This window comes from Meleagris gallopavo, chromosome 4, assembly GCF_000146605.3.
Source record: "Meleagris gallopavo isolate NT-WF06-2002-E0010 breed Aviagen turkey brand Nicholas breeding stock chromosome 4, Turkey_5.1, whole genome shotgun sequence".
Lineage (NCBI taxonomy): Eukaryota > Metazoa > Chordata > Aves > Galliformes > Phasianidae > Meleagris > Meleagris gallopavo.
The window spans coordinates 14,466,340-14,478,874 of record NC_015014.2 but is presented as its reverse complement, the minus strand read 5'-3'; the positions used below and the strand labels follow the sequence as shown (position 1 = coordinate 14,478,874).

Below are 12,535 nucleotides of genomic sequence, written 5' to 3'. Positions count from 1 at the left end.
CAAGATCTAAGCCCTTTGGAAAAGTACGAAGTATGACAACACACTGCACTTGTTTCCATTTCTTTTGCAACTTCTCAAAGACTGCCCAGTTGTTCCTGTCCCATACAGAGGCACTTCGTAATTCTAATTCCTGTTAGGATGCAGTTAATCATTATTGTAGTCGCTTCTGTATTATAGCTGGAGCAAATTAAAGGCCTTTAACTAATCTATCTTGACCGAACTACATAATGCGCATAAGATTGTCACATAGAAGACCGCTTGTAAGGAAGGCAAAGACACAACACTTAATGGGAATTGGTCAGTGGTATAAAAATTAGGAACATGGCAACAGCTGAGCGCAGGGATAAGCAGGTGGATCTCATGTTGACATGTATAGAGTCACTCATACTCTTTAATCAATTGCTACTGATATTCGCCAAAATTGCACAGCTAACATGAATGAACTTTATCACCTCATTCACTCGCACTGTACTAAAATATATATGCATATTTAAATAGAAGATTACACAATAAATCATTATCTTCACTCAGTACATACACACAAACCAACAGAAAAAAAAAGTGGTAATTCATTGTATTTTTGAAACAAAACTAAACAAAAAAAAAACACCTGCGTGCTCACCCAGTTATTGTCTTCAGCAAGTTATACAGATGGAGAGAAAAATAAAGCCGTGTTAAAGATTTTACTAGGTTTATATCAATTTATATCAGCAGCATTCCTTGCCATTCACTATGACATTTCCCATCTCCATTAATGCATAATATTAATATAAACTGCAGATAATTTTTCCTACTAAATACACTTGATGTGTATGAATATGTGTATATATATGTATTACTTATACTACTGATAAAGAAACAAGAAAGATTAAGTTGCACTGTGCTCAATCACTTTTCCCTAGCAAACTGTTCCTGCTTTGATGTAATGGGTTTACTTGTCATGAGAAAACAGACTGAGTACAATAAAACTGCAATACTTAATTGCTTTGGACCGCATCATTAGACAGTCTGGATGTAACACATTATAAACCATACAGGCTGTGCTCTTCACATAAACCTGGCATTTTCACATTATATATATTTCACTGAAGCTGAGTTTTGTGGGGGTATCTCTTAAAGTAATCCCCAAGACATTACTCTGCACTGCCTAACCTGGTGCTGAAATCATGCAAGCAGCTTTCCTCATTAGCTACAGCAAATACTGTTTCATGGGTTAACCATCAGGGATTGTTTAAACAGGGGGACATCTGGTGCACTTCTCCATAGAGACTAAACAAATCATTTATAATCTTCCTTCACTATATCAGGGTCTGGGTTTTATCCACCGTTAATTTTGAAATTTTACTGAGCACCCCATCATTTCCACAATGCTTTGTAGCTAAAACAAGATTTACATTTATTCCCACTCAGAGAGAGAGAGAGAGAGAGAGAAAAAAAAAAAAAGACAACAATAGCTAGAAGTGTTTTAAACCGCCAAAAGACAAAAGAAAGTTTTTGAAAATTATTTTTGATTTTTGAAGGCCACACAACTAGTATTGTTAGTATTGTTTTTAAGAATCCGTTTGTGGTATTTGGCAGTTGCCATATTGTGAATAGATTGAACAAATAAACAGAATAAAATGTGGCAACAAAAAAAGTACATAATTTGAGATAATAGAAAAGGATGAAATGAAAAATGACACTCTCAGAAGTGCCAGTTCTATAAAAGTTTCAAGCTATCAATTTTACTCAGTAAAAAGAACAACTCTACATGCAAGGCAATTGCTTATTTCTCTTTGTACTAAATGGAGAAAAAACAGAATTAGGTAAAAGCATTGTTTTTGCACCAAGAACACAAAAGCTTAGTTTCCATACGTGAAAATGCTTTTGAGCCTTTACCCTTCCTTACTTATTTTTTTATTGTTCTGCTCTCGCTTTTCACTGGAATATTTTAATGTCAATGAGTAAGAGAATCATTGGTCTTCCACAAAGGGACCTCAGTAGTGAAGAAACACAGATGGAAATTTGACTAGGATAAAATCCATTGCATTTTACTTAGAAGGTGATGAGATATAAAGAAAAAAATGATCCTCTGAAAAGTGTATCATACGGCATTTGTGTCAGGCAGGGTAAGAAAAACGACTACATTACCAAGCTACTCAGTCCTATCTGAGAGTCTCTCACTTAGCTTCATCTGTTAGCATAAGTTTTTCAGGGAATAGCCTAATATAATACAAGCAATTTAGAGGTAATTAACTGTAAAAGTGTTTGAATGGATTATCACTTTGACAAAGAAATCAAATCATTATCTATATTCAAATATATTCAGGAACTCTTTCATCATAGAGCAACATTACCACTACTCATCTTGGAAGGTACATTGCATTTGAAAATTTCTTCTTATATTTCAGCCTCAGGATAGTATCATTACCATTACATTCAAATTATCCTTTCAATTTGTTTACATATACAAACAGTGTTTTGGAAATAATACGGCGGCTGGAGTGAAGGTGTCTGTCCAGGATGTTGAAATGTTGCTTTTCTTTACCTGGAATTATGCAGTGGTAGAAAAAAACAGGCTAAGGGCATTAAGAAATTCTCCACCAAATTGCTAAGCTGTGGCAAATCTATTATTCACTACGCAAACCTCCTTAGCCTTTCCGGAATACATATTTCTTCTCCCAATTCAAACAGGAACCAACTTGGACAGTTTAAATATGGAAGACTGCATCAGTGAAATGTCTACATACAATTTGTAGGCACAACTCTGTCCACCCATTTCCTTATTTCTGTGAACAAGATGGACTAATGATTATGATAAAATTGTCAGCTATCAAAATAGTTGTTTGGCAAAAACTGCAGATGTTGCACATGATATTTAGTAAATTTCAGTTTATTTTCAGGAGAAATAAAAAGCAGTATTCTGTTGCTGCTGTGATGGCACACAAAGATGGGATTTATCTAAGCTGAAGTATTAATAGCTCTACGTTGGAATATATGAAAAATAGCAATTAATATAATAATCAATGATATTTATGTAACAGCCACATTGAAGTCAGACTTTCTGATCAACTTTTGTACACTTATAAACACTAGATTGTTTGCCAGTAACTGCTTCTTCTATCAATGCAATTATACCTCATGTCGTTTTTACATGCATCTCTACTTACATAGATATTCTATATGTAAATACAAATATATCTACATATAATTATCAGCAAAAGAAATATGTACGTAGAAAGACAGTATGATTTTATGCTTTATTGATAATTCGACATGGGCTAAATCTCAGATAGCACAAACAAGCAGAAATTCCTTTGACAACTCATCTACCCTATATATCGGGAATCGGCAAAATCTTCAAATGATAGATCACTTTTGGGAACAGTCACTGGCTAGAGAACTTAAAAAATGAACGTGGAACAATACCAATTTTTTTGGTAGGTATTTATGATATAACTTACAAGAAAATTCATCCAGCAATCTTGCCATATCTAAATTAGTGACATTTTATCTTCAAATCTTTAGCTGATATTAACATAATTTCTATACACAATTAAACTAACTGTACATCATTATGACCTAAAAGTTTTTGAGCAGAACAATCTCAGTTCAAATTCTGCAACTGATAATATCCTGGTTAATAAGTTACAGTAATGAGGGGTCACTTTATTTTGAATTGGAGCACACTGTAGAAGGAAATGCAAAGGCTACGTCTGCGACAGAGACATTTCACTCAATCTGTTTTGCAGCTGTAAAGCTGCAGCCATCTCAATCACACTTATGGATAAGATATATACATATTGAAATACTCCATGCTTCTGAACTACACTAACATTTATATTAACTTTTAAAAATACTTATGTCCTTGATGGGAGTAATAAATATGAGTTAATGGCTATCTGAGGTCTATACAACCCCACCTTGAAAAACAAAGTATCAATTTCCCAGTGCTTTCTAAGCACTGTCACAGAACACAAAATTATAGGTCTACATTTCCTCTGACATAACCAGCCTGCAGGCCAAGTCACAACAAGCACGATTCATTTAAAAGGAGATCTTTACAGTCTCAGATTCAGATGCAAATGCGTGTACAAGGCAAAGTTAAATGGCATAATAATTACAATGCAGGATTTTATCTCCCAGGTAGATGCAGTTATTTTTATTTGTATATTCATTTTTATCATCTGGAGAAAATGCATGATAGATAATGATCTCAGACCTGATACCACACACTGATCTTCCAGCTTTACATATAGTTTACAATAAATACATATACTGAAGAAGCTCAGCACAGGGTCTCTAAACAAACTTTATGACATTACCAAAAAGTCTGAGATACAAATGAACTACTGCAATACTTTTGAATAGAAATCTATTCTTTAGACAATTTGGATTTTGTGTGAATTATATTTCAAAGCACAGTAAACTTATTCTGAAATCTGTGTGTGTGTGATGACTTTTTTAAGACTAAAATCAGTGAAAATACAGCATCATAAATGCAGTAATCTGGACGAGCAGGCTCTTGCTTTGATACTGTAACTAACTCTTTTTTCATAGATTCACAGGATTCAGAGAAAATTAAACTTGTAAAAAATAAATCGTGATTCTGAAAGGTAACTGAACAAAAAGCTTCCAAATTTTTATTCCAAGTGGGTTCAGTGTCCACTGTAGGATTTTTGAAATACAAAGAAAACATGAAAAACCTGCATATGATCATTTTTGTTACTCAAAATACAACGTTTTGAACAGTAGAAGCTTTGGGCTAAAGATGAAAACAAATTTTATTTTAATTAAGTTTCTTTTTTTCTTCCATCTATAAATGAAGAGGAACACATGTAGATCCACAATGTTTTCAAAATTTTCAGAAGAGTTTTTGACTTAAATTAATGCTTCATCTTCTTAAGACTGTCCATTGTTTCCAACCTAATGTCACCAGAATACTTTTTATATTCTGTGATGTCTTACCACCACAACATAGAACAAAACAGAAGGAAAAAAAAAAAAAGAAAAGGGAAGGCGCATAGCATAGGAGCAGAAGGTTTTTTTTTGAGGGGCAGCTATGTAAAATCCGTAACAGAAGTAGAGATGAAAGTGAAAATGAATTGCTCAGGCAATATCCAAGCTGCTACAAAAACGAAATTCCTTTGAAGCCTTAACACGTGCTGAAGAGCAGGCTGCATAATGATCACCAGCTTAATTCTTTTCTCCCCCTGGGATGCAGGATTGCTGTAGAACAGAATGGCATTTCATCAGTGTCAGCAGCTTTGAGGACCCCAGCAATGGATTGCATCCTTGGGAAAAAAGGCATCTACAGAGGACCTGTACAACAGTTTTATTTTGTCTTTACTTTTGTTAGCATGTCAATATATGCTTAAAGAGAAAAATTGTTTCATTTATGATGTAGAAAATATTCTGGTGGAGAGATGTACTTCAGTTGCGTACAAGCACACCTTCAACTCATAAAATGGTAGAGCTTTACTGAATCGAATGAGGCAATGTCATGTTACAATAGAGAAATAAATGCCAGACATATTTAGATACCTATAAATAACAAAATATCAGCATATAAAAGCAACATGGGTTTACAGAGCACCACTGAAATGAACTTCACATAATCACTGAGCCTTCTGGTATCATATACAGTATTCATGCCTGACTATACCTGGAAACATTTATATTTTTTAAAAAATAAGTTAACTCGATGTTTTATAGTTTTGGAACTTAAGTGTCTCCTATTTTACTTCAAAAAAGTATTTTGTTTCAAATGTGTCATTTTGAGACTTTTAATTAGAAGGCACTCATACAATAAACACACCAAATATGAATTAAAACAAAACTGAAGACTCAAAAGTCTACAAAAGTGCAGAAATGCACTGTTATGAAGTTCCATTAGTTACTTTTGACCCTTCCAGATTTGCACATGTTCATCTTAATCATAACTATTCTCTGTTGGATGTTTTCTGTGTCAGATGCTTTTCTGGTCATCTCAATTTTGATTAAGCATTTAGCTCTGATCGCTTCCCTCCTTCTTGAAAGCAAGAAGTAAGACTACAGAATAAATGAGCAGTGATGCCATGTATCCTTACACCTCCCATCTTTTCTACTATATTTCACTGTGTGTTATTCACCTATTTATTTCCTCACAATAACAGGGCTTACACACCCAACACACTAAGACATAATAAAGGCCTAAGTCATTCTCGTCTCAACAGTACCTAGTGACTTGCATTCCAACAGCAGGAGTAGGTTGCAAGAAAAACATAAAATGTATTTATTGATAAACCATTGAAGTTCCAGCTGTCAGTGGCAGAAATCCAGTTCTCTCATTTTCTAATGCAGGATAGGAAATATTTTCTAAGTTACTACGTTCTGAACAATGACTTCTGAAGCAACAGCAAAGGTACATCATTAACAGCAGATATGTCAATTATCTCTGCCCATTTCTGGGAGATTAGTAGTGGGCTTCCTACATCTATAGTGGTTTTAAAGGTTTCTTCAACTAAAAGTCTAATTCTGCAAAGGGTAAACTTCACAGATTCTACCAGACAATGTATTCTTCCAGAGCAAATTAACTATTGCTCAACATAATTTTTTTAGTTTTATTTTCAGTGGAACAGCTGTGTGGACTGAAATTGGATTTAGATTACTTAATAACACATTGCAATAGTACTTCATTAGCAATAAAGTTTACTTGAAGGAAGGAGGCCATCAAAAGCTATTAATGTGATAGTATGGTCAGCAGCTAACCTTCTTGGAGCTAAGACTGGTCGCAGCTCAAACAATAAATTACTGTGATAGTAATTCACACTGAGATAGTGTGAAGTTTTTAAGTGGCTCTTTCATCACAAAAGCTGGATTAGTTTACAGTAACATTTAATGAATTCTGGGCTTTTTATTACTGTTAGAAGAACAACAGAAGAGAGACCTGCTGAGAAATGTGAAGCTGTATTTCACAAGTTGTAATGTGGGAGAAAACAGCAAAGAATTGAATTCACATTGAGTGCCCAACACTTAAAAGAGGAATTATTCATCTATATAAGGCATTCCTTTTTTTACTATTTGTGAGAGAATGTGTTAGCAGATTTCAGAAAGGGTGAGGAATGACTAGTAAAAAGCAGGGAAAATGTTTTAATTTTCCAGTCTAAATTTGAAAGATGTTGAGCTGAGACCAGTTACTCTGGAACAGCCTATAAGAATGCTTACATGAAAATAAAAGCATAGCACTGAAAATAGCAGCAAAGAATTTCGGATATAGTTCAAGTGACAGTTGAACTACCTTCTGGAATAGAGGTAGTCTACACATAAGAAGCTTAACATTTGCTCAAATAGCGATAACGTTAACAGAACATGAACTTTGATTCTAACCATTTGTAACTGCTTCTAAAATAAACATCTCCTCTTCATATCAGCACTCACCTGTCACACTTTGATATCATTAAGAGAAGCACATGCTTGTATTCTGTTATCTTTTAATTACTTCCACAATTTTTAATGTATCAGAAGACATTGTATATGTGATAGGTTTTTAGTTTCTCCTGGAGTGGAATAGCTTGCTACACATTACACAACTGCCACAGGATATTACTGCTCCCGGTTTTCTCCCCTTCCTTTCCCTCTTAAAGAATAAAGGTTAATCTATTTTAGACATAGTATCTCAATGCATCACAAAGATGACTGGTGACTCCATTGTTTCAAGTTGACTGTTCCTACCTACAATTGGATAGGAATACAAATTCATGCAAAAGCCCTATTATAAAATGAATGGGTAATGCTTTTTTCCTTTTTTTTTTTTTTTTGATAAGTAAAGAACAATCCCTTAAAAGTTAGAGGGAGATCAGAGAAAGGTGAGAATGTAGAGGAATTTCCTAAATAGATACTCATTTTAGTCTTGCACAGTATTTAAAGAAAAAAAACAACAAACAATCATGAAATCAGTTCCCACTAAAACATTTACAGAGTTGATTTCTTAATTACCTTAGCAAATAAGTACGGAAAATTAGTATCCAATATCATGAGGAATCTATAACCCTGGCAGGCAGGGAAAGAGGGTAAGTTTAACCAGAATTGCAGCAGAATCTGGAATTACAGCACTCAGATTCTTCAATCAGCTGTTTGGACAGAATCTGAGGATTTCTTTGAATATATATTTGCTTTCTTAACTAAGGCACCCAGTAAAGTAAAGAACATCTATGTTGAGGAACTAGAAAACTAGAAGATTTATGTATTAAACAAAGGTTAAAATTCACACAGGGAGTCCTGAAAATAATTAATGTGTTCCTAAATAATAATTCTATTATTGATCCTAACTCCTAGCTCCTAGAGGAAATCAATGGGATTTAACATTAGCTGCGATATAAATTGATAACATACACTGCACGAGCACTAGTTCATCCTATTAAGTAATTGTTAGGAAACTGAAGTACAATTTAGTGCTTCCCAAGTAAGAAAACAATTTTTAGACTCAATGATTCTATTCATATTCACTATAATGTAAAACAGACTTAAATTTGAAGTAATTCCAGAATATATTATTAATTTTAGGTATGTCTCAATTATTAAAGACAAGAGTTCTAACATTCTTGCTCAAAAAACCATGTGACCAGAAATACATTAAAGGGGTATTAAGAGGTAAGAGTTGCCCCCTGGCCAGACTGCACTTTGATATCAAATAGAAGTAGATTTATGATCACTGCAGAACATGCAGAACAGTTACTACCTCTTTTGATGCACGTAAACTCATACTCACCAGAATCAACCCAAAAGGCCCACAGACAATACACTGAAATCTATAACCCCAGCACACATACAATAATAAGGGCTTCCAAGGGCTGAATTTCAACAGATCTCCATCTGTTCATTCCATATAACTGTGAAAAAGAAACTTCTTAGCAGAACATAACGTTTAATTTCGAGCCTTCTACTTCATCCAAGTCATTTACTAATACATTACTCTTTCCTTTTGCTATGCCACATGAATTGTTTTTAATCTGTTTCAGAATACTACTGGATTTTACAGTTTATACAGCTTACATTATAATTTCCTTTTCAAATATGAAGTAGAAAAATAGGTTGATCATCCTCAGGAGAAAAACAGGAGAGGAGAAAAGAAGGGAGATAATTCAAGTCAGAAGAGAAGCTGGCTGTTTCCCAAGAATTCTACCAGCTGAATCACTGCATTAATTGATTGGCCTGAATTCTCATTATATATTGCTGCAAAATTATACTGTCCAATTAGGTTGGTAATCTAATATTCTAACTACACCTTATATTTTCATACAGTACCCAGCACTGAATTTCAAGAACTAATTAGACAGTCAAGTTGAATCCTTGTTCATATTTTTAATAAATTTTAACATCATTTTTTGTTATTTTGCTGCTGCCTAAATTCAAAATCCCTTTAAATCCCTCTCTCCCTACCAATTTCAAGAAACATGGTGGGAAGGTGGCATATGACTGACACAATATTTTGACAGTGACTACGAATGATTCATTACTACTTGTCCAATCCTTCAAAATTATGTTACCAACAAGTTTTCAGATTTTCTTGGAAAAAAATTCAAATTAGAAATGGTTTCAATTATGTGATGCACATCTGGTAATTCTTAGCTACATAATAAACAATGTAATATACTTCTACAAACAATCACTGGAACTTTCTGAGATTTTATGTGCTCTAGTAACAGCCCACCAGCACAACTTTCCACCTCTCAAATAGATGCCTGTTAAGTAATGCCTTCATTCAGCATCTGGAAGAAATTAATTCAGCAATATGCTAGTCTGCTAGGGGTCAATACAGTTACAAATGCCTTTCCAAATCCTTGCTGGCAACATGGCAAGTGTCTCAAGTCTGACGGGTACATCTATCACAGAATATAAAGGTTCCTAAAGGCAGTGGAAATATAAACTAGATGCAACTGGAAATTCAAAATTAATTTTCTTTTTATAAATTCAAAGCTGTATGAATAAATGGATTCATGCTTGTGTTCTTCTACATTTAGTCAACAGTGATATATTTCAGTTCTGGGCTTGGTGGCAGATTGAACGGAGTACAGCAGAGAAGAGAGTGGAAAAATACCGGTTGGAAAAAAGTGAAAAAGATGCAGATTCTCCTTGCTTTCCTGCAACAGATCAGTCTTCTAAATACAATGCATGTAACTCTTTTCCCTGCGAAGGTGCTTGCTCTACATTGTTTATATTAAAGGATAACATGTACCTGAACAAAATCTGAACGGAGTACATAAGTTAGCCTAAAATGCTAAAGACAACTGCACTAGAGAATCCATAGGGTAAAGAGAACCACAGAGTCCTAGCAGAGTTCAAATCTTGATCTTCAAGACAGCATATCTAACCCCCAAAAGTAGATCTGATGCACTGGTTCCAGTCAGAATCTCTAGACACCTGTGTGACAGAGCAGCTCAGAAGTCCTGAAGTGCATCAGTATTTTTCATCTGGAAGTAGCTCACACTCCAGTAATACAAGCAGAAAGCCAGTGTGGTATAAAACCACCAGGAGTTGTCTCAGCTTATTTTTACTGGAGTTACCACAGCCAGAAAGCAAACCTTAAAAACAACAACAACCACCACCCCACTTTAAAATCAAATTCTACGGAACAGAACAGGTTTTCTGTCAAAAAGCCGTAATGGTCAAATGGAAAAAAGGTAGGAACTTCAGTTTTCAAGACTGATATTTTGTTCACATGAATGTGGTAGTGCTTAAAATTAGAACTCGGTGTCTTCTATTAGGACATCTATATAGTCAGGGGGAAGAGATAAACTTTGTTCTAGAATGAAGTAAGTCAGGCAGGTATGCATAAGGGTTATACCTCAAGCACACAAATGGAAGGCTGGAAATTTTAGTGACAAAAAAAAACACCAAAACTAAGGACTTTCTTATGCTTTACCAGGTCCAAGCTGACAAGCCCAGAATTGAAGCACAATTTCTTTTCTGATGTACATCTTACAAAGAAATGCTACACTCTGCACTGTCCCTTGCACTATCATGCCTTTTATCTTTTTTCATTTAAGTTGCACTCAACTGCTAAGAGGAGAAAAGAACCTGAAAATCTGTAGTAAACACTGAAGGCTAACTAAAAAAATCAGCACATGTCATTCTCTATACTAGTGATGCTCTATACAGACAGTAGTGAGGAAAAATATTTCTTCGCAGTCCATTTGGAACTATCATGACAGAGACTGCAATTTCCATTTTGCCTTTGCAATTTTCCTGCCACCAACAGAGTTCCAGTCGTCTTGTAAAAACAGTAAATTTACACAAATCTTTAAATGCTCGAACATCATACTAAAAGGAGATAAAATCATTGCACAAAAAACATGTTCTCTACTGTGGTTAAGGAACATGATAAACTCCATTCCCTAATTTAAGTGTGCAAGTGGTAGCACATATATGGGACCACAGACACAAATACATTTTTACCACCTTACTGACCAACATGCACAAAGACGACGAAATGAGAAGAAACACACTGGACATACTAAATGGCATACATGAGGGTAAAAGAATCAACAGTGTTTTCTGTATTGTTGAATAGATTCCAATGTTGCTGATTCCCAAGGAGGAAAAGCATAGTACTTAAGATTACACATAATATCATTCCTTGTTAAATAATATCTTTGCTTTTGTACATACGGCTCTTGTAAAGGTTCACATATTTTGGTTATAAAAGCAGCTTTCTTTGGAGGCTTTGATCAGCAACCCTATTGTCTGGTTGTTTTTTCCACAGAGAAAAGGAAGAAAGCACTCACATTTCCAAGACAACAAGACTCAGCACTTTCTCACTCAAGCTTGTTTGAAATGAGCTAGCTTCGGTATTATTTTCTGAGCAAAGTCAGCTCCACACAGGCTACGCAAACCCATTCAAGTGCCTGTGTATTCAGGCAACGCTGTGTAGACATGCCCTTAAACCTGAAATACTACTCTGTAGTAATGATTCTAAGTCACATTTAGGAATGATTAACTGCACTAATTTATTGCATTAGATCCTGTACACTAATTTTGCACAAAAATGCAAAGATACACAGATGATTCCTGATTTGGCTCATGTGTTCTCTAATATAAGTACATGTTGATCCTAGATGAGACTGCCCCTGGGACCAGCCTGCAGCTCTGGCCTCAGCCCTGATGCTGAGGCAGTTTAATGACCCTGCTCACCCCTGCTTCCTTTGCTGCACTGAGCCTCTCAGAGATGGCACAACACAGCCCTCAGCAGCCAAAGTCAGGTCAGAGGCCATGTTTGGTTAAATGAAGCTACCCTTGGGGCCACCTTCTGGGGCTGCTGAAAACTGTAGTTAGATAGGATTTATGTTTGTGTGTATCTGTATGCATGTCTGCAAAAATGGCATGCAACGTTGCTAGCATGATGTTAGGTGGCCATACTCACTGTAATGACACATTTAGTGCAGTACAATCACATCTTAATTTAGTTTTCTCTAAAAATAATATTTTTTTTATCAGCATCATCATTATTTTATTATTTTAACCTATACTCTACAAGAGGCAGATGACTTGGGAATTGCCGTACTTTTTTTTTTTTTTG

General features: G+C 35.0%; 1 protein-coding gene across 1 annotated transcript in view; it reads right to left on the bottom strand.

Moving 5' to 3' along the window:
• Positions 1-11,094: 11,094 nt before the first annotated feature.
• Positions 11,095-12,535, bottom strand: part of LOC104910571 (sodium channel and clathrin linker 1-like) — a 69,674-nt gene continuing 68,233 nt past the window's right edge. Inside the window, exon 4 of the mRNA XM_010709619.2 lies at positions 11,095-11,280. Coding sequence (XP_010707921.2) covers positions 11,095-11,280 — 186 coding nt within the window. The remainder of the gene's footprint in view (positions 11,281-12,535) is intronic.